This window comes from Ranitomeya variabilis, chromosome 7 (genome assembly GCF_051348905.1).
Source record: "Ranitomeya variabilis isolate aRanVar5 chromosome 7, aRanVar5.hap1, whole genome shotgun sequence".
NCBI classification, from domain to species: Eukaryota; Metazoa; Chordata; class Amphibia; order Anura; family Dendrobatidae; genus Ranitomeya; species Ranitomeya variabilis.
This window is the reverse complement of record NC_135238.1, coordinates 233,584,217-233,607,462: the sequence shown is the minus strand read 5'-3', so window position 1 is coordinate 233,607,462 and position 23,246 is coordinate 233,584,217. Positions and strand designations below refer to the sequence as shown.

The 23,246-nt window shown below is 47.2% G+C and overlaps 1 protein-coding gene and 1 long non-coding RNA gene across 2 annotated transcripts in view; one reads left to right on the top strand and one right to left on the bottom strand.

Moving 5' to 3' along the window:
* Window positions 1-19,839, bottom strand: part of LOC143784671 (sterol 26-hydroxylase, mitochondrial-like) — a 45,605-nt gene extending 25,766 nt beyond the window's left edge. Inside the window, exon 1 of the mRNA XM_077273186.1 lies at window positions 19,616-19,839. Within this exon, the coding sequence (XP_077129301.1) occupies window positions 19,616-19,834 (219 nt within the window). The 5' untranslated portion in view covers window positions 19,835-19,839. The remainder of the gene's footprint in view (window positions 1-19,615) is intronic.
* The window catches only part of LOC143784675 (uncharacterized), a 68,188-nt gene that overhangs the window by 35,736 nt on the left and 9,206 nt on the right, over window positions 1-23,246 (top strand). The gene's annotated exons all lie outside the window — the stretch shown is intronic.

Genomic DNA, 23,246 nt, shown 5'->3' with positions numbered 1-23,246 from the left:
GTCGCGGTGGTCCGGCCGGCCTGGAGGCAATAGATGAATCCCTTTTCCAGTTGAGGTCCGTGAGCCTTTCCTGCTAATTCTGGTGTGCGAGGTCCATGCTGCCTGAAGCTTGCTGGCAAGGTACCCCTCTTTTCCCCTGTCCTGGGACAGGTACCTGTATGACGGGCAGCTTGAGACGATTTACAGGGTCTCTATCATGACCTGGGCCCTTCAGGTGCTGCTGCGTCTTCAGGTGTGATGTGGTCAACTCACATACAGTTCTAAGGCTGTGTGCACATGTTGCGGATTTTTCACATTTTTTCACTATAAAAACGCATAAAAAACGCATACATTACGCATCCCATCATTTAGAGTGCATTCCGCAATTTTTCTGCACATGGTGCATTTTTTCCCACAAAAAAACGCATCACGGTAAAAAACACATCATGTTCATTAATTTTACGGATTTTTCCCGTTTTTCCCGCTATGTTATGCATTGGGAACCTCCAGAACCCCCCCCCCCCCCCCGAAAATAACGCACAAAAACGCACAAAAAATGCAACAAAACCGAGAGAAAAACGCATGCGGATTTCTTGCAGAAAATGTCCGGTTTTGCTCAGGAAATTTCTGCAAGAAATCCTGAATGTGTGCACATAGCCTTAGCCCTCCGGTTCTGTCGTGCGTCCTGGAGAGCGACACGACCTCGGGCTTCTGGTGCCCGGTTTCTGTGTTCTGGTTCTGAGGGTGCCCGTTCACAGTTCCCCTCTGAGCCCTTTATCTCTCCTCTGCTCCTTCCCTCAATAGCTCCACCACATTCAACCCCTCGCGTTCTTCCTTCCCGGAGCTGCAGCTCAAATCCTGGCTGCACGGCTCCGCTGTCTGCCCTCAGTTCCAGACTTCCTCCTCTGTCCACTGTCTCTCACCAACTGCCTAACTCCTCCTCCTGACCAGAACACATCAAGCTGGGGAAGCTCCCCAGAATCCGGGTCCTGAGCTCCCCCTTCTGGCCTCGATTTGGAATGTGTTGTGTGTGGGTGGATTACCTGGTGAAGGGGATCCCCTTTGCTCCAAGCATGATATTACCCTCCCTGTTGTGAATTCTGTTTGTGGGCTCCCCCGGTGGTGTTTTATGGTAGTGCCACTTATTTGCCTTCTTCTATCCTTGATCACCTGTTGACACCCATTAGGGGAGTTTCCTATTTAAGGCTGCTTGGCTGCTGGTCCGATGCCGGCCAACAATGTATCAGTAGCATTCTGTTGCATTCTCCTGCCTCAAGTTCCAGTTCAGCTAAGTTGAATTTTGTTTCTAGTTTATGCTATTTTTGTCCAGCTATTTGCAATGTGACTCTCTGTAGCTGGAAGCTCTCGTGGACTGGAATTGCCACTCCAGTGGCATGAGTTGTCACTGGAGTTTTAAAGTAATTTCAGGATGGTGTTTTTGAGTAGTGTTTTGAAGTTGACCGTGAAGTGACTCTTTCCTGTACTTCTGCTATCTAGTAAGCGGACCTCACTGTGCTAAATCTGCTGTTCATCCTACGTATGTCTTTTCCTCTTGACTCACCGTCAATATCTGTGGGGGGCTGCTATCTCCTTTTGGGGTTCATCTCTGGAGGTAAGGCAGGCCTGTATATTCCTCTGATAGGGGTAGTTAGATCTCCGGCTGGCGCGTGGTGTCTAGGGCATCGTAGGAAACACTCCCCGGCTACTTCCAGTGTTGTGTCAGGTTCAGGTCACGGTCACTTTAGTTTCCATCACCCGAGAGCTAGTCCGTTTGTTATTTTTGATTTCCCTGCCATTGGGAAAATCATAATAGTTTGGCCGGCCACATGTGTTAAAACTATGCACTAAAGCAGGAAAGGATATGAAAAGGTTTTTTTTTCCTTCTGTGTTTGGAAAGTGCACCTTAGTGCTTATTTGTACTCCTTGCTTAAACTGCAGTCTTCAGCCTTTTTTTTTTTTTCTTCCTCTCCTCTTTCTCTGAATGGCTTTGGTTACACCTGTTTGAATCATGGATCCACAGAGTTTGGTTGCAGGTCTGAATAACCTGGCTTCAAAGGTCCAGAACTTACAAGATTTTGTTATTCGTGCTCCAATGTCTGAACCTAAGATCCCTATGCCTGAATTTTTTACCGGAGACAGATCCCGTTTTTTGAATTTCAGAGAGAATTGTAAATTGTTTTTGTCTCTGAAATCTCACTCTGCTGGTGATCCTGCGCAACAGGTTAAAATTGTTATTTCTCTATTGCGGGGTGACCCACAAAGTTGGGCATTTGCATTGTCGCCAGGGGATCCTGCGTTATTAAATGTAGATGCGTTTTTTCTGGCTTTGGGGTTGCTTTATGAAGAACCTAATTTAGAGATTTTGGCTGAGAAAGCCTTGATAGCTCTATCCCAAGGGCAAGATGAAGCTGAGATATACTGCCAGAAATTTCGTAAATGGTCGGTGCTTACTAAATGGAATGAGTGCGCTCTAGCAGCTAATTTCAGAGAAGGTCTCTCTGATGCCGTGAAGGATGTCATGGTGGGGTTCCCTGTGCCTACAGGTCTGAATGATGCCATGAAATTGGCTATCCAGATTGATCGGCGTTTACGGGAGCGCAAATCTGTGCACCATATGGCGGTATCTTCTGAGCAAAAATCTGTGCACCATATGGCGGTATCTTTTGAGCAAAAACCTGTGCACCATATGGCGGTATCTTCTGAGCAAAAACCTGTGCACCATATGGCGGTATCTTCTGAGCAAAGACCTGTGCATCATTTGGCGGTGACCTCTGAAAAGGCACCAGAGCATATGCAATGCGATAGTGTATTGTCTAGAGGCGAACGACAGAATTACAGGCGCAAAAATGGGTTGTGCTTCTATTGTGGAGATCCAGCTCATGTTATATCAGCATGCTCTAAACGCATAAAGAAGGTTGATAAAAAGGTTGATAAATCTTTTTCTATGGGTACCTTGCAGTCTAAATTTCTTTTGTCCGTGACATTGATTTGTACTTTGTCATCTGTTACTGTGGATGCTTATGTGGATTCTGGCGCCGCTCTGAGTCTCATGGATTGGTCCTTTGCCAAGCGTTGTGGGTTTGATTTAGAGCCTCTGGAGGTTTCTATTCCCTTAAAGGGTATTGATTCTACACCTTTGGCTAGCAATAAACCACAATATTGGACACAAGTGACTATGCATCTTTCCCCAGACCATCAGGAGATTATTCGTTTCCTTGTGTTATATAATCTACATGACGTATTAGTACTTGGATTACCATGGTTACAAATTCATAATCCAGTCTTGGACTGGAGATCAATGTCTGTGCTGAGCTGGGGATGTCGGGGGATTCATGGGGATGCACCTTTGGTTCCCATTTCTTCATCTACTCCCTCTGAGATCCCAGCATTTCTGTCAGATTTTTATGATGTCTTTCAGGAGCCTAAAACTGATTCTCTCCCCCCTCACAGAGAGTGTGACTGCGCTATTGAGTTGATTCCCGGTAGTAAATTTCCTAAGGGTCGCTTGTTTAATTTGTCTGTACCTGAACATACTGCTATGCGGGAGTATATCAGAGAATCTTTGGAAAAGGGTCATATTCGCCCCTCTTTGTCTCCATTGGGGGCAGGGTTTTTCTTTGTGGGTAAAAAGGATGGTTCATTGAGACCTTGTATCGACTATCGACTTCTGAATAAGATTACTGTTAAATACCAGTACCCGTTACCTTTACTGACTGATCTTTTTGCTCGCATAAAGGGGGCGAAGTGGTTCACTAAGATCGATCTACGTGGTGCGTATAATTTGGTGCGGATTAAGCAGGGGGATGAGTGGAAGACCGCATTTAATACGCCTGAAGGCCATTTTGAGTATTTGGTAATGCCTTTCGGTCTCGCGAATGCCCCTTCCGTTTTTCAGTCCTTTATGCACGATATTTTCCGTGAGTATCTGGATAAATTTATGATTGTGTATTTGGATGATATTTTGATTTTTTCGGAGGACTGGGAATCTCATGTTCAACAGGTCAGGAGAGTTTTTCAGGTTTTACGAGCTAATTCTCTATTTGTGAAGGGCTCAAAGTGTATTTTTGGGGTTCAGAGAATTTCCTTTCTGGGATATATTTTTTCCCCTTCATCTATGGAGATGGACCCTGTTAAGGTTCAGGCTATTTGTGATTGGATACAACCTACTTCTCTAAAGAGTCTTCAGAAGTTCTTGGGATTTGCTAATTTCTATCGCCGATTCATAGCGGGTTTTTCTGCCATTGCTAAACCTTTGACTGATTTGACCAAGAAGGGTGCTGATGTTGCTAATTGGTCCTCTGCGGCTGTGGAGGCCTTTCGGGAGCTTAAGCGCCGCTTTTCTTCTGCTCCTGTGTTGCGCCAGCCTGATGTTTCGCTCCCGTTCCAGGTTGAAGTAGATGCTTCCGAGATCGGAGCAGGTGCAGTTTTGTCGCAGAAAGGTCCTGACTGCTCAGTGATGAGACCATGTGCGTTTTTCTCTCGAAAGTTTTCGCCCGCTGAGCGAAATTATGATGTTGGAAATCGGGAGCTCTTGGCCATGAAGTGGGCATTTGAGGAGTGGCGTCATTGGCTTGAGGGTGCTAGACACCAGGTGGTGGTCTTGACTGACCACAAAAATCTAATTTATCTTGAGTCAGCCAGGCGTCTGAATCCTAGACAGGCGCGCTGGTCGTTGTTTTTCTCTCGATTTAACTTTGTGGTCTCATATCTGCCTGGGTCTAAGAATGTGAGGGCGGATGCCCTCTCTAGGAGTTTTGAGCCTGACTCGCCTGGTGATTCCGAACCTACTGGCATCCTGAAGGATGGGGTGATATTGTCAGCTGTCTCCCCAGACCTGCGGCGCTCTTTGCAGGAGTTTCAGGTGGATAGGCCTGATCGCTGTCCGCCTGGTAGACTGTTTGTCCCTGATGACTGGACCAGTAGAGTTATTTCGGAGGTTCACTCTTCCGCGTTGGCAGGTCATCCTGGAATTTTTGGCACCAGGGATCTGGTGTCTAGGTCCTTCTGGTGGCCTTCCTTGTCTCGAGATGTACGTATTTTTGTGCAGTCTTGTGATGTTTGTGCTCGGGCTAAGCCCTGCTGTTCCCGGGCCAGCGGGTTGTTGTTGCCCTTGCCTATTCCTAAGAGGCCTTGGACGCACATCTCTATGGACTTTATTTCTGACCTTCCTGTTTCTCGTAGGATGTCCGTCATCTGGGTGGTGTGTGACCGTTTTTCCAAGATGGTTCACTTGGTACCTTTGCCCAAATTGCCCTCCTCCTCTGAGCTGGTCCCTCTATTTTTTCAGAATGTTGTGCGTTTGCATGGTATTCCTGAGAATATAGTGTCTGACAGGGGTACTCAGTTTGTGTCTAGATTTTGGCGGGCGTTCTGTGCCAGGATGGGCATCGACTTGTCGTTTTCGTCTGCATTCCATCCTCAGACTAATGGCCAGACTGAGCGTACTAATCGGACCTTGGAGACTTACTTGAGGTGTTTTGTGTCCGCTGATCAGGACGATTGGCTTGATTTTTTGCCATTGGCAGAGTTTGCCCTTAACAATCGGGCCAGTTCTGCCACTTTGGTTTCTCCATTTTTTTGTAATTCAGGGTTTCACCCTCGCTTTTCGTCCGGTCAATTGGAGTCTTCGGATTGTCCTGGAGTAGATGCTGTGGTTGATAGAATGCATCAGATTTGGGGACAGGTTGTGGACAATCTGAAGTTGTCCCAGGAGAAGACTCAACAGTTCACTAATCGTCATCGGCGTGTCGGTCCTCGTCTTTGTGTTGGGGACCTGGTTTGGTTGTCTTCTCGATTTGTTCCTATGAAGGTCTGGTCTCCTAAGTTTAAGCCTCGGTTTATCGGCCCTTATAGGATTCTGGAGGTTCTCAATCCTGTGTCCTTTCGTTTGGACCTCCCAGCATCTTTTACTATTCATAATGTTTTTCATCGGTCATTATTGCGGAGGTATGAGGTGCCGGTTGTTCCGTCTGCTGATCCTCCTGCTCCTGTGCTGGTTGAGGGTGAGTTGGAGTATGTGGTGGAAAAGATCTTGGACTCCCGTGTTTCCAGACGGAAACTTCAGTATCTGGTTAAGTGGAAAGGCTATGGCCAGGAGGATAATTCTTAGGTGACAGCATCTGATGTTCATGCTCCTGATTTGGTTCGTGCATTCCATAGTGCTCATCCAGATCGCCCTGGTGGTTCTGGTGAGGGTTCGGTGCCCCCTCCTTAAGGGGGGGGTACTGTTGTGAATTCTGTTTGTGGGCTCCCCCGGTGGTGTTTTATGGTATTGCCACTTATTTGCCTTCTTCTATCCTTGATCACCTGTTGACACCCATTAGGGGAGTTTCCTATTTAAGCCTGCTTGGCTGCTGGTCTGATGCCGGCCAACAATGTATCAGTAGCATTCTGTTGCATTCTCCTGCCTCAAGTTCCAGTTCAGCTAAGTTGAATTTTGTTCCTAGTTAATGCTATTTTTTGTCCAGCTATCTGCAATGTGACTCTCTGTAGCTGGAAGCTCTCGTGGACTGAAATTGCCACTCCAGTGGCATGAGTTGTCACTGGAGTTTTAAAGTAATTTCAGGATGGTGTTTTTGAGTAGTGTTTTGAAGTTGACCGTGAAGTAACTCTTTCCTGTACTTCTGCTATCTAGTAAGCGGACCTCACTGTGCTAAATCTGCTGTTCATCCTATGTATGTCTTTTCCTCTTGACTCACCGTCAATATTTGTGGGGGCCTGCTATCTCCTTTTGGGGTTCATCTCTGGAGGTAAGGCAGGCCTGTATATTCCTCTGATAGGGGTAGTTAGATCTCCGGCTGGCGCGTGGTGTCTAGGGCATCGTAGGAAACACTCCCCGGCTACTTCCAGTGTTGTGTCAGGTTCAGGTCACGGTCACTTTAGTTTCCATCACCCGAGAGCTAGTCCGTTTGTTATTTTTGATTTCCCTGCCATTGGGAAAATCATAACACCTCCCCGAAAGGAAGGCAATATCACTGTAACAACTGGCCACTTGGGATGTTACCGCCCCCCCCCCCCCCCCTGTTAAATCCAGTACTCCTGGACTGGGAAAAGAAAATCAACAGTACAGGTTAAATACATTTTTGGACATGCATGTCAACAGGTTAGCAGGTTAAACGAAAGCTTCCCTTTATGGGAGGTGCGGTTTCTTGAACGTTGCATAACAAACATAATACAAGTGCACACAGGTACAAGAAAGTGCAAACATTTGAATAGCAAGGAGCATTGATCAATCCTGATCTCCTCTACGCCGTGCAGTTCTGCTCCAAGTCTGAAAAGCAAAACAGGTAAACACACAGTCCTACTTATGCTACCAGCGCGTGACAGTACCAATGAGGGGCACCAGAACAGGTGCCGAACTATTTACAGGGCTAAAGTTCTCAGGTTGTCATGGTCTATATAAACTGTAAAGGAAACATCAACATAACATAATTACAACATTACTTTCACTCAGGTGAACCTCTCTTCAATTATTCTTCCAGGGCAGGTTCTGGCGTGCACAGCCTCCCTGCTGGAGAAGTCCTTTGGTGTGTATCACAACTGGTGACTCCATGGAAAACTGTCCATCATCTGAAGTTTGTGTAGCCTGGGTCTGCGTTCCACTTTCAGTGGCTACATGGGTGTAATTATGCTGTCCTGGGCACCTTTTATTATGAAGGGCGTAGTTTCCCCTTTCTCCATGTTACCGGGTATAGGTCACTTTGTCACCGAGGTACAGATCGCGGTCAGGGTGTCTCCTTAAGAGCTGTGACTCAACGTCTTTATGGTTGACAAACAGTTCCTTATGTCCTCCTTGTTCTCTGATAAATTCCCATCCTCTGTCCAGGTTGAAAGTAACAACAGTTCCAGTTCTTACTGCTCCTCTGCCTGTTGGATTGCAGTTGCGGGTTCTGGCTTTAGCTAGCATATTACATTCCTCCATAGCCTCCCATCTCGCTCTCCGTTGTTTCTCTTCTGTGGCCAGTTTTAGTACCTGATGTCTACAATAATCCTCTGTTCCTATTATCTCCACGCTATTAGCTGCTGTTTGGACCTCTATTGGGAACCCCATAATGTCCGTATTAGGTGCCTCCAACGAATAGTCTCTTTAGGCCTGCATACTTTCAAGGGCGATGGTTCAGGTACCATTGGATCAGTAAGTGCATCTCCCATATCGGTCATACGGTCCCATATTACTGCAACAGTTACTGACTGGCCAGGTGATACAGTCGGCGGGGTGATAGGGGTCCCACCAGGGTTGTTTCAGCTACCGGGGCAGTTTGCCTACCTGTATCGCCAGTGCCGGTGTCCTTCTTTGCCTCCGCTGGGGCCAGGAACGCTGCTTCCAGGGCCTGGTGCTGTGGCCTTGTCATCTCGGATTGCAGCGTCTCGCTTTCCGGCTCCGTTGGGGTCAAAGGTGCGGACTCCAGGTTTGTCATTGGCGTCGCCATCTTTTCCAGCAGGACCTTGCTTTCTGGCTCCGGGTCTTCTGTCGGTGCCATTTCCTGCAGCAGCGTCGCTCCCTCCGGCTCCGCTGAGGCTGTGAGCGCTGGTGATGTGATCTGCGGCTGCACGGTCGCCATCCTTCGGATCAGGGACTCCTTCCATGTGGCCACCGCTGTCATCTGGGTCCGCAGGAGTCGTCGGGCCAGCTTCTCCATCTCCGCGCCGAGGAGCTCCGGGTCCAAAGTAGGCTTCAGGTCTGAGGTTTCTTGTAGGTCCCGGCGGCTCTCCACTGCTGTCCGCCAATGCAGTTACCGGGTAGCGTGCAGCCATGCTGCGGCCACGCTTTCCCGCATCCTGCTCAATCACTCTCTCCTTCCTCTTTCGTGGGCGGTCTCTGCCCCACTTTCCCGCCGGCCATTTCTGGGGGCGGTTCCGTCCTGGTGACGGACATGTTTTATTTGCATCAAAGTCACTGTAGTGGGTGGATCCAGCTTCTTGAACTCCACCCATGGCAAAACATCTTCCTCCTTTATCCGCTTCGTGGTGCAACAATGGCGGCCATCAAACAATTTTACACAGTCCATTACAGTCCATGGCACACAGGACCCATTTCAATGGGTCGGTCCATCCTGTTCGTGATGCCAAAAGGATGAGTCACCAACCTGGGCAGTGGGGTACTCAGTACCGGGTCCGGTCGCACTTAAAGGGGATGTCACGGTGATTGCAACCCGGTCAGTGGCCCTGGGTGCTCACTTAAAGGGGAAAGGTCTTTAAAGGGAATTTGGTAATACAGTCTGTGTTCGTGATGCCACCTGTGGTTTTCGGTCAGTAGGGACCGACGCTGATGGTGACGCTTCTCACAGGTGAAGCGGGGTCCCCAGGTGTTGTGAATTCCGTTCTTGGGCTCCCTCCGGTGGTTGTGAATGGCACTTTTGTGAATTTTGCCCTTGGACTCCCTCCGGTGGTTTTAAGTGGAACTGCTGCTCCTTGGGTTTAGCATTAGCAGCTGCTTCCACTGATCGTCTCTCCTGGCGCTGCTATTTAACCTGGCTCTGGTCTTCAGTCAATGCCAGCTGTCAATGTTTCTAGGTTGGATTCAGATCTCTCCTTGGATTTCTCTGATGGCCTGTCCATTTCAGCAAAAGATAAGTTCTTGCTAGTTCTTTTGGTTGTCCATTTGCTGTGGACTTAATCGCTCAGCTCATGTTATGTTTTTTCTTGTCCAGCTTGTCAGTATGATATATTCAGTCTAGCTGGAAGCTCTGGGGAAGCAGATTTGCCCTCCACACCGTGAGACGGTGTGGAGATTATTTTTGTAAACTCTGCGTGGACTTTTAGTTTTTAATTCTGACCGCACAGTATCCTTTCCTGTTCTGTCTATCTAGATTAGTAGTGGCCTCCTTTGCTAAAATCTGTTTTCATTTCTGTGTATGTAATTTCCCTCTCCATTCACAGTCAATATTTGTGGGGGGCTATCTTTCCTTTTGGGGATTTTTTCTGAGTCGAGATAGCTTTCTGTTTCCATCTTTAGGGGTAGTTAGTTCTCAGGCTGTGACGAGGTGTCTAGGGAGTGACAGGAACATCCCACGGCTACTTCTAGTGTTGGTGTTAGGATCAGGAACTGCGGTCAGTACAGATACGACCTCCTCAGAGCTGGTCCCATGTTGCTCCTTAACCACCAGGTCATAACAGTACAGCTGGCCAGCAATGTGTTGAATGCATCTCAAAAGAGGGAAAAAAAAAGTTCTGAGCCATTTTTTTTTTTTTTCTCTTTGCAGTCTGTTTTGTCTTTTTTTTCCCCTTAATCTCTGGGTGGTTCAGGATTCTGGTGCTGACATGGATGTTCAGGGTTTGTTCTCTCGTGTGGATCAACTCGCTGCAAGGGTACAGAGTATCCAAGATTATGTTGTTCAGACTCCGGTTTTAGAGCCTAGAATTCCTACTCCTGATTTGTTTTTTTGGGGATAGATCTAAATTTTTGAACTTTAAAAATTACTGCAGATTGTTTTTTGCTTTGAGACCCCGTTCCTCTGGTGACCCCATTCAGCAGGTGAAGATTGTCATTTCTCTGCTGCGTGGAGACCTGCAGGACTGGGCATTCTCCCTTGAGTCAGGGAATCCTGCATTGCTTAATGTAGACGCATTTTTTCAAGCGCTCGGATTGCTGTATGACGAACCTAATTCTGTGGATCAGGCAGAAAAAACCTTGCTGGCTCTGTGTCAGGGTCAGGAAGCGGCAGAAGTATACTGCCAGAAATTTAGAAAGTGGTCTGTGCTCACAAAATGGAATGAGTATGCCCTGGCAGCAATTTTCAGAAAGGGTCTTTCTGAAGCCCTTAAAGATGTTATGGTGGGGTTCCCCACGCCGGCTGGTTTGAACGAATCAATGTCTTTGGCCATTCAGATTGATCGGCGCCTGCGCGAGCGCAAAGTTGTGCACCATATGGCAGTGTCCTCTGAGCAGAGTCCTGAGCCTATGCAATGTGATAGGATTTTGACTAGAGCAGAACGGCAGGAATTCAGACGTCAGAATAGGCTGTGTTTTTACTGTGGTGATTCTGCTCATGCTATTTCTGATTGCCCTAAGCGTATTAAGAGGGTCGCTAGGTCTGTTACCATTAGTACTGTACAGACTAAATTTCTCTTGTCTGTTACCCTGATTTGCTCATTATCGTCCTTTTCTGTTATGGCATTTGTGGATTCAGGCGCTGCCCTGAACTTAATGGACTTAGAGTTCGCCAGATGCTGTGGTTTTTCCTTGCAGCCTTTGCAGAGCCCTATTCCCTTGAGGGGGATTGATGCTACGCCATTGGCCAAGAATAAACCTCAGTACTGGACACAGTTGACCATGTACATGCATAATTTGCATGATGTTGTTGTGCTGGGTTTTCCATGGTTACAGGTACATAATCCGGTGCTGGATTGGAAATCTATGTCTGTGACTAGTTGGGGTTGTCAAGGGATACATAGTGATGTTCCTTTGATGTCAATTTCCTCTTCCCCCTCTTCTGAAGTTCCTGAGTTTTTGTCGGATTTCCAGGATGTATTTGATGAGCCCAAGTCCAGCTCCCTTCCTCCTCATAGGGACTGTGATTGTGCTATTAACTTGATTCCTGGCTGTAAGTTCCCTAAGGGCCGACTTTTCAATCTGTCTGTGCCAGAGCATGCCGCCATGCGGAGTTATGTTAAGGAGTCTTTGGAGAAGGGGCATATTCGCACGTCTTCGTCACCGTTGGGAGCGGGATTCTTTTTTGTTGCCAAGAAGGATGGCTCCTTGAGACCCTGTATAGATTATCGCCTTCTCAATAAGATCACAGTCAAATTCCAATACCCTTTACCTTTGCTTTCTGATTTGTTTGCTCGGATTAAGGGGGCTAGTTGGTTTACTAAGATCGAGCTTCGAGGGGCGTATAATCTTGTTCGTATTAAACAGGGTGACGAATGGAAAACTGCATTTAATACACCCGAAGGCCATTTTGAATACCTTGTGATGCCATTCGGGCTCTCTAATGCTCCATCTGTGTTTCACTCCTTTATGCATGATATCTTCCGGAATTATCTGGATAAATTCATGATTGTATATTTGGATGATATTTTGTTTTTTTCCGATGATTGGGAGTCTCATGTGAAACAGGTCAGGATGGTATTTCAGATCCTTCGTGCTAATGCGTTGTTTGTGAAGGGGTCTAAGTGCCTTTTTGGAGTTCAGAAGGTTTCTTTTTTGGGTTTCATTTTTTCTCCCTCGGCTATTGAAATGGATCCTGTTAAGGTCCAGGCTATTTATGATTGGACTCAACCCACATCTGTGAAAAGCCTCCAGAAATTTTTGGGCTTTGCTAATTTTTATCTCCATTTCATTGCTAACTTTTCCAGTGTTGTTAAGCCCCTGACCGATTTGAGGAACAAAGGCGCTGATGTGATGAATTGGTCCTCTGCGGCTGTTGAGGCCTTTCAGGAGCTTAAACGTCGTTTTACTTCTGCCCCTGTGTTGCGTCAGCTGGATGTTTCTCTCCCTTTTCAGGTTGAGGTTGACGCTTCTGAGATTGGGGCAGGGGCCGTTTTGTATCAGAGAAGTTCTGTTGGCTCTTTGATGAAACCGTGTGCCTTCTTCTCCAGAAAGTTTTCGCCTGCTGAGCGTAATTATGATGTCGGCAATCGGGAGTTGTTGGCTATGAAGTGGGCATTCGAGGAGTGGCGACATTGGCTTGAGGGAGCAAAGCACCGCATTGTGGTCTTGACCGATCATAAGAATCTGATTTACCTTGAGTCTGCCAAGCGGTTGAATCCTAGACAAGCTCGATGGTCCCTGTTTTTCTCCCGTTTTGATTTTGTGGTCTCGTATCTTCCGGGATCTAAGAATGTGAAGGCTGATGCCCTTTCTAGGAGTTTTTTGCCTGATTCTCCGGGAGTCCTTGAGCCGGTTGGTATTCTCAAGGAGGGGGTGATTCTTTCTGCCATCTCCCCTGATTTACGGCGGGTGCTTCGGGAGTTTCAGGCTGATAAACCTGACCGCTGTCCAGTGGGGAAGCTGTTTGTTCCTGATAGATGGATTAGTAAGGTAATTTCTGAGGTTCATTGTTCAGTGTTGGCTGGTCATCCTGGGATTTTTGGTACCAGAGATTTGGTTGCTAGGTCCTTTTGGTGGCCTTCCTTGTCGCGGGATGTGCGTTCTTTTGTGCAGTCCTGTGGGACTTGTGCCCGGGCCAAGCCTTGTTGTTCCCATGCTAGTGGGTTGCTTTTGCCTTTGCCGGTCCCTGAGAGGCCCTGGACGCATATTTCCATGGATTTTGTTTCGGATCTTCCTTTTTCCCAGATGTCTGTCATCTGGGTGGTTTGTGACCGGTTTTCTAAGATGGTCCATTTGGTACCTTTGCCTAAGTTGCCTTCCTCCTCTGATTTGGTTCCATTATTTTTTCAGCATGTGGTTCGTTTGCATGGCATTCCAGAGAATATTGTGTCTGACAGAGGTTCCCAGTTTGTTTCGAGGTTTTGGCGGTCCTTTTGTGCTAGAATGGGCATTGATTTGTCTTTTTCTTCAGCATTTCATCCTCAGACAAATGGCCAAACTGAGCGAACCAATCAGACCTTGGAGACCTATTTGAGATGCTTTGTGTCTGCTGATCAGGATGATTGGGTGACCTTCTTGCCGTTGGCCGAGTTTGCCCTTAATAATCGGGCTAGTTCGGCTACCTTGGTTTCGCCTTTTTTTGGAAATTTTGGTTCTCATCCTCGTTTTTTTTCAGGGCAGGTTGAGCCTTCTGACTGTCCTGGTGTGGATTCTGTGGTGGACAGGTTGCAGCAGATTTGGACTCATGTGGTGGACAATTTGACGTTGTCTCAGGAGAAGGCTCAACGTTTTGCTAACCGTCGTCGGTGTGTTAGTCCCCGGCTTCGTGTTGGGGATTTAGTCTGGTTATCTTCTCGTCATGTTCCTATGAAGGTTTCTTCCCCTAAGTTCAAGCCTCGCTTTATTGAGCCTTATAAGATTTCTGAAATTATCAATCCAGTATCTTTTCGTTTGGCCCTTCCAGCTTCTTTTTCCATCCATAATGTTTTCCATAGATCTTTGTTGATATGTGGTGCCCGTTGTTCCCTCTGTTGATCCTCCTGCTCCGGTGTTGGTTGAGGGGGAGTTGGAATATGTGGTGGAGAAGATTTTGGATTCTCGTTTTTCGAGGCGGAAGCTTCAGTATCTGGTCAAGTGGAAGGGTTATGGCCAGGAGGATAATTCTTGGGTTGTTGCCTCCGATGTCCATGCTGCCAATTTGGTTCGTGCTTTTCACTTGGCTCGTCCTGATCGGCCTGGGGGCTCTGGTGAGGGTTCGGTGACCCCTCCTCAAGGGGGGGGGTACTGTTGTGAATTCCGTTCTTGGGCTCCCTCCGGTGGTTGTGAATGGCACTTTTGTGAATTCTGCCCTTGGACTCCCTCCGGTGGTTTTAAGTGGAACTGCTGCTCCTTGGGTTTAGCATTAGCAGCTGCTTCCACTGATCGTCTCTCCTGGCTCTGCTATTTAACCTGGCTCTGGTCTTCAGTCAATGCCAGCTGTCAATGTTTCTAGGTTGGATTCAGATCTCTCCTTGGATTTTTCTGATGGCCTGTCCATTTCAGCAAAAGATAAGTTCTTGCTAGTTCTTTTGGTTGTCCATTTGCTGTGGACTTAATCGATCAGCTCATGTTATGTTTTTTCTTGTCCAGCTTGTCAGTATGATATATTCAGTCTAGCTGGAAGCTCTGGGGAAGCAGATTTGCCCTCCACACCGTGAGTCGGTGTGGAGATTATTTTTGTAAACTCTGCGTGGATTTTAAGTTTTTAATTCTGACCGCACAGTATCCTTTCCTGTTCTGTCTATATTGATTAGTAGTGGCCTCCTTTGCTAAAATTTGTTTTCATTTCTATGTATGTCATTTCCCTCTGCACTCAGTCAATATATGTGGGGGGCTATCTTTCCTTTTGGGGATTTTCTCTGAGGCGAGATAGCTTTCTGTTTCCATCTTTAGGGGTAGTTAGTTCTCAGGCTGTGACGAGGTGTCTAGGGAGTGACAGGAACATCCCACGGCTACTTCTAGTGTTGGTGTTAGGATTAGGAACTGCGGTCAGTACAGATACCACCTCCTCAGAGCTCGTCCCATGTTGCTCCTTAACCACCAGGTCATAACACCCAGGGCTCCCAAGGTGTATGGCACAGATGGTGTGGTGGATGGTATAGTAAAGAACCAGGACACAGGTTTGCAGTCTTTACCTGGTTTACTGATGGTAGCAGTCCATCTCAGTCCAGGGTACCAGGTACAGGTGTCGCGGTGGTCCGGCCGGCCTGGAGGCAATAGATGAATCCATTTTCCAGTTGAGATCCGTGAGCCTTTCTTGCTAACGCTGGTGTATGAGGTCCCTGCTGCCTGAAGCTTGCTGGCAAGGTACCCCTCTTTTCCCCTGTCCTGGGACAGGTACCTGTATGGCAGCTTGAGCCAATTTACAGGGTCTCTATCATGCCCCAGGTCCTTCAGGTGCTGCTGCATCTTCAGGTGTGGTGTGGGCAACTCACATACTGTTCTTAGCCCTCCGGTTCTGTCATGCGTCCTGAAGAGCGACACGACCTCGGGCTCCCGATGCCCGGTTTCTGCGTTCTGGCTCTGAGGGTGCCCGGTCACAGTTCCCCTCTGAGCCCTTTATCTCTCCTCTGCTCCTTTTCTCAATAGCTCCACCACATTCAACCCTTCGGGATCTCCTTCCTTCCTGGAGCTGCAGCTCAAATTCTGGCTGCACGGCTCCGCTGTCTGCCCTCAGTTCCAGACTTCCTCCTCTGTCCACTGTCTCTCACCAACTGCCTAACTCCTCCTCCTGACCAGAACAATTAAAGCTGGGGAAGTTCCCCTGAATCCGGGTCCTGAGCTCCCACTTTTGGCCTGGATTTGGAATGTGTTGTGTGTGGGTGCCTTACCTGGTGAAGAAGATCCCCCTTGCCTACAAGCATGATATTACCCTTCACGAAAGGAAGGCAATATCACTATAACAACTGGCCACCTGGGGTGTTACAGTTGCCTGTCGTCTCCATCATCAGTATTTGGTGACCGTCCGTCATCTCCATCATCAGTATCTGGTGACCGACTGTCGCCTCCATCATCAGTATCTGGTGACCGCCCATCACCTCCATCATCAGTATCTGGTGACCGCCCGTCGCCTCCATCATCAGTATCTGGTGGCCGCCTGTCACCTCCATCATCAGTATCTGGTGACCGCCCGTCGCCTCCATCATCAGTATCTGGTGACTGCCTGTCTCCTCCATCATCAGTGTCTGGTGACCACCCGTCGCCTCCATCATCAGTATCTGGTGACCGCCCGTCGTCTCCATCACTTCTTCTCGTCACTTGTACACAGGTTATGGAGGATCCCGGCAGGAGGTTGTGCCAAACATCTTGAGACCTGACCCCAGACAAACTATTAACACTCGCACTTCTGCAGCCATTCTTACATTGCAGCATGGTTCCATATTTTCCTGAAGCTTCTGTGCGGCCTGTATGTCTGTATGTGATACTGGGAGAAGCCCTTTAGGTTCGCACTGCGCCGCCCTGTGTGGCATCTTGTCGTCCGTCTTACTATGGACACAGGCTGGATCACCAATATCGGTATTTCTTGTGACCGTCCAATCACAGACCCCTCGGACATCAGACAGGGTCCTGATTGTGGATCTCTGCTCTGGGAAGGAAAAGTTGCACCACATGAGATCCGGGTAGGAGAAAGGAGCCAATGTGAGACGGGGCCGGACGTCACATCGTTGGCATGGCTGCTTCTCGTTCGGTCTATGGTCCATATTGGCCAGCGGTAAATCGCAGGACAGTTCATCTCTGTTTTTTTGCTGATTCTAAACTTACCCTTACTGATGAGAACAATATCATATACCGCCCAGTACTGTTAGTATGACTGTATTTTCGGATGTCGCTTTATCGGTCTGTATAATCTTTATTAATCTTTATTTTTTATATAATCTTTATTTTTTATATAGCGCTAACATATTACGCAGCGCTTTACAGTTTGCACACATTATCATCGCTGTCCCCGATGGGGCTCACAATCTAAATGGACCTTTGTACCCTCATAGATCGCTGTGCTCGGTGCCAGCTCTGTGCTGACCTTGTGCTTGGCAGCGCCAACCTGATCCGCCAGGTGAATGACATAATAACTGAACCTCCCTCCATGCAGAACACCTTGTCCAGAGAGACTCCGGTACTGACAATGAAGGGCCACGTCACTAGAGACCCCCGGCCTAGCACATTGGACCTCCTGTGGCCTTCAGACCTGCAGCGACTCATCGTGTCATAGATTCCACTAGGTGATGGGACTCTTCTAAAGGTACCTTCACACGAAGCGACGCTGCAGCGATAGCGACAACGATGCCGAAGTCCCCGGGTAACCAGGGTAAACATCGGGTTGCTAAGCGCAGGGCCGCGCTTAGTAACCCGATGTTTACCCTGGTTACCAGCGTAAAAGTAAAAAAACAAACAGTACATGCTCACCTGCGCGTCCCCCAGCGTCTGCTTCCTGACACTGACTGAGCTCCGGCCCTAACAGCACAGCGGTGACGTCACCGCTGTGCTTTCACTTTCACTTTAGGGCCGGCGCTCAGTAAGTGTCAGGAAGCAGACGCTGGGGGACGCGCAGGTGAGTATGTACTGTTTGTTTTTTTACTTTTACGCTGGTAACCAGGGTAAACATCGGGTTACTAAGCGCGGCCCTGCGCTTGGTAACCCGATGTTTACCCTGGTTACCAGTGTAAAACATCGCTGGTATCGTTGCTTTTGCTGTCAAACACAACGATACACGGCGATCGGACGACCAAATAAAGTTCTGGACTTTATTCAGCAACCAGCGACATCACAGCAGGATCCTGATCGCTGCTGCGTGTCAAACTAAACGATATCGCTAGCGAGGACGCTGCAACGTCACGGATCGCTAGCGATATCGTTACAAAGTCGTTTCGTGTGAAGGTACCTTAAAGGAACATTGGCCCAGGTACAATCTGACATGCAGATTTCTTGACTTTGCACTGTCTGTTCATCAGATTCATTCTTCACATCCTCCTCTGACTCCTTTTATCAGAAAAATTACTTACAATCTCCTTTTGTCAATTCATGATCATGATTCTTCACATCCTCCTCTGACTCCTTTCAATAGAACGATTCTTTACAATCTCCTTTGATCCATTTAACAGAACGATTGTTCACCAATGCCGGCCCCCTTTGCTCGTTGGGCCCCATATGCCAGTCAGGACAGTAATGCGCAGATGGCGGCCACGGCGGGCCCCTAAGCACTCCATGCCCCTGCGACCGCAGAAGTTACGCCCCTGGTCAGAGTAAGAGCCACAAATCCTAATCCTACCACTCCGCACAAATGTGCAGACCCTCCGTGCTGCACATAGGGCAAGTACAGGAAGGGCGCAGAATAATGAGTTCTGCTCTGGAGTATAATGCATCATGTATTATAACTGTATATAACACAGGGTCAGCACAGGATCAGTAATGTAATGTATGTACACAGTGACTGCAGCAGCAGAATAGTGAGTGCAGCTCTGGGGTATAATACAGGATGTCACTCAGGATCAGTAATGTAATGTATGTGCACAGTGACTGCACCAGCAGAATAGTGAGTACAGCTCCGGAGTATAATACAGGATACAACTCAGGATCAGTAATGTAATGTATGTACACAGTGACTGCACCAGCAGAATAGTGAGTGCAGCTCTGGAGTATAATACAGGATGTCACTCAGGATCAGTAATGTAATGTATGTACACAGTGACTGCACCAGCAGAATAGTGAGTGCAGCTCTGGAGTATAATACAGGATGCAACTCAGGATCAGTAATGTATTGTATGTACACAGTGACTGCACCAGCAGAATAGTGAGTGCAGCTCTGGAGTATAATACAGGAGGTAACTCAGGATCAGTAATGTAATGTATGTACACAGTGACTGCACCAGCAGAATAGTGAGTGCAGCTCTGGAGTATAATACAGGAGGTAACTCAGGATCAGTAATGTAATGTATGTACACAGTGACTGCACCAGCAGAATAGTGAGTGCAGCTCTGGGGTATAATACAGGATGTAACTCAGGATCAGTAATGTAATGTATGTACACAGTGACTGCACCAGCAGAATAGTAAGTGCAGCTCTGGAGTATAATACAGGATGCAACTCAGGATCAGTAATGTAATGTATGTACACAGTGACTGCACCAGCAGAATAGTGAGTGCAGCTCTGGAGTATAATACAGGAGGCAACTCAGGATCAGTAATGTAATGTATGTACACAGTGACTGCACCAGCAGAATAGTGAGTGCAGCTCTGGAGTATAATACAGGATGCAACTCAGGATCAGTAATGTAATGTATGTACACAGTGACTGCACCAGCAGAATAGTGAGTGCAGCTCTGGAGTATAAAACAGGATGAAGGTAAACTGTAATAATGTGATTACATGTGAAATTACTGTATATCTGTATGTGAATTCTCAAATTTGTTATAATTAAAATATTTTTTTACATACTAATAATAAATATGGCATTTGATACAATTTGGATACATTGCATATTCCTCTTAATACGAAGGTCCTTGCTGACAGTCTCCTTGCAGCGTACAGCAGTAACTTATTCTCCGGCCACTAATGCTCCCATAGTCGTCATGTTTGGGAACAATGGTTGTGGTGTGTGACGTGGTCTTACCTCCAGTTCATGCATATAGAAGATGTACCCCCGCAGTATCATCCAGTACAGTGACTCCAGTTGGGTGGGGCCGGGTAGGTCCTTAATAGTTTTGAGTCTTCTCCCATGATCAGTCTGCACTTGTGAGACCCCCAGAGAAGCCTTACATGTGGCTGCAGGGAGTCTGTGTGCGGATTTCAGTATGGAGCCGGTCACCCTCCCAAGATAGGCAGCCATCATCTTACAGTACTGATTGTTTCCTCTCTACACCCACATATCAATACCAAACGTCCTGCCTCCGAGTCCTGCCCCTGGGCTCATTGTTGTGTAACGTGTAACCCTACCTATTAGGCTGCCGTCACACTATCAGTATTTGGTCAGTATTTTACATCAGTATTTGTAGCCAAAACCAGGAGAGGAACAATCAGAGGAAAAGTATAAGGGTCCCTTTCCACTTGTGAGGAAAACGGACGCGTGCAATCCGATAAAAAATCGGATTGCACTCGGACCAATGTTAGTTAATAGGTGTCTTTTGATTTGCGATTTTTTTCTCAGCCGAAATCGGACTGAGAAAAATCTGGATCGGCTGAGAAAAAAATCGCAGCATGCTGCGTATTGCTGCGATTCTCGGACGAGACTCGCCAATGCAAGTCAATGGGTGCGAGAAAAAAATCGCACAGCACTCGCACCATGCGAGTTCTGTCCGATTTTTACGCACCGGTGTCCTTTGAAAAGCCGGTAATTCAGCGCGGTGTACAGTAAAATCACACTGACAGGTTAGAATAGACTAGATATATACACATAGAATGTGTGTATATACATATATATATGTCAGTGAGACATCTATATATGTATATTTATATTTAATGCAGCACTAGATAGCATTAAAGCCGCTAATTCAATTGCCGGCTTCTCATTTCTCCTGCACAAACCCGACAGGATATGAGACATGATTACATACAGTAAACCATCTCATATCCCCTTTTTTTTGCATATTCCACATTACTAATGTTAGTAGTGTGTATGTGCAAAATTTCAGCGCTGTAGCTGCTGAAATAAAGGGTTAAATGGCGGAAAAAATTGGCGTGGGCTCCCGCGCAATTTTCTCCGCCAGAGCGGTAAAGCCAGTGACTGAGGGCAGATATTAATAGCCAGGAGAGGGTCCATGGTTATTGGCCCCCCCGTGGCTAAAAACATCTGCCCCCAGCCACCCCAGAAAAGGCACATCTGGAAGATGCGCCTATTCTGGCACTTGGCCACTCTCTTCCCACTCCCTGTAGCGGTGGGATATGGGGTAATGAAGGGTTAATGCCACCTTGCTATTGGAAGGTGACATTAAGCCAGATTAATGATGGAGAGGCGTCAATTATGACACCTATCCATTATTAATCCAATTGTAGGAAAGGGTTAAAAAACACACACACACATGATTTAAAAGGATTTTAATGAAATAAACACAGCGGTTGTTGTAATAATTTATTGTTCTCTCAATCCATCAGGAAACCCTCGCTTGGCAAAATAATAACCGCACAAGATACATACCTTCTGATGTCCGATCATGTCCCACGAGGTAATCCATCTGAAGGGGTTAACTAATATTACAGGCAGAGCTGCGATAAACCACTCACTGGTGCCTGTAATCCCCGGGTGCTGAAAGGAAAGCAGGATCTGTACTTACATTGAGTCGCGGTGAGGCGCCCTCTGGTGGATGTTCTCATAAACTGCAGCCTGGGAACTTTTTCCCACGCTCCAGGTCATATGAGGACATCCACCAGGGGGCGCATCACCGCGACTGAAGGAAATGTAGGTCAATGACCTACATTTCATTCATTCGCAGGGGAATTACAAGCACGGAGCACAGCTGCATTATAGCAGGGCTCCTGCCTGTAATATTAGTTAACCCCTTCAGATGGATTACATCGTGGGACGTGATCTGACATCTGAGGGTATGTATCTTGTGCGTTTATTATGTTGCCAAGCGAGGGTGTTCCTGATGGATTGAGAGAGCAATAAATTATTACAACAACCGCTGTGTTTATTTCATTAAACTACTTTGTAATCATGTGTGTGTGTTTTTTAACCCTTTCCTACAATTGGATTAATAATGGATAGGTGTCATAATTGACGCCTCTCCATTATTAATCTGGCTTAATGTCACCTTACAATAGCAAGGTGGCATTAACCCTTCATTACCCCATATCCCACCGCTACAGGGAGTGGGAAGAGAGTGGCCAAGTGCCAGAATAGGCGCATCTTCCAGATGTGCCTTTTCTGGGGTGGCTGGGGGCAGATGTTTTTAGCCATGGGGGGGCCAATAACCATGGACCCTCTCCTGGCTATTAATATCTGCCCTCAGTCACTGGCTTTACCGCTCTGGCGGAGAAAATTGCGCAGGAGCCCACGCCAATTTTTTCCGCGAGTTAACCCTTAAATTTAATAGCTACAGCACCCAAATTTTGCACGTACACACTACTAACATTAGTAGTGTGGAATATGCAAAAAAAAGGGGATATGAGATGGTTTACTGTATGTAATCATGTCTCATATCATGTCGGGTTTGTGAAGGAGAAATTAAAAGCCGGCAATTGAATTAGCGGCTTTTATGCTATCTTGCGCTGCATTAAATATAAATATACATATATAGGTGTCTCACTGACATATATATATATGTATATATACCTATTCTATGTGTATATATCTACTCTATTCTAACCTGTCAGTGTGATTTTACTGTACACCGCGCTGAATTGCCGGCTTTTCAAAGGACACCGGTGCGTACAAATCGGACAGTAATACGGATGTCATACGGATGATGCGATTATAAAAAACGGATGATGCGATTAAAAATCGCATTGTACTCGCATGACACTCGCATGAAAATCGCATACGTTCCATCCGTTTTTTCGGTCCAGATTACGGACCGTTTTTTATCTCGCAAGTGGAAAGGGACCCTAATAGACACATCTGCTCCACTTCTGCATTTATCACCCACTGCTGGTTTTGGCTACAAATACTGATGTAAAATACTGACCGAATCCTGATAGTGTGATGGCAGCCTTACAGGTCCAGGAAGAGGAACGGTTCAGTAAAAGTTTGGTGAGAAGCAATGTCACTGCCATTACATCTCCGACAGGTGAGCTCGCCACCCAGCTTTTCTCATGGAGCAATAGGTTACCCCGTCCCATATTGGTCTGATCCTAGGAAAGCTGGAAAAACACCTGCATGCTGTCCACCGCCTAGCACTGACCCAGCTTTCTTAAAGTCCATTCAGACGAGTGATTCAGATTATTAAGAACTTTCCAAACCTTGTGCATCTCCAGCCCCTCAGTCCCTACGTTCCAACATGTAAGGCCGGTTTCACACGTCAGTGGCTCCGGTACGTGAGGTGACAGTTTCCTCACGTACCGGAGACACTGACACACGTAGACCCATAAAAATCAATGCATCTGTTCAGATGTCATTGATTTTTTGCGGACCGTGTGCGGACCGTGTCTCCGTGTGCCAAACACGGAGACATGTCAGTGTTCGTGGGAGCGCACGTTTTACACGGACCCAATAGTCAATGGGTCCGCGTAAAACACGCACCTCACACGGACATTCTCCGTCTGGGGTCCGTGTGCGTGCAGGAGACAGCGCTACAGTAAGCGCTGTC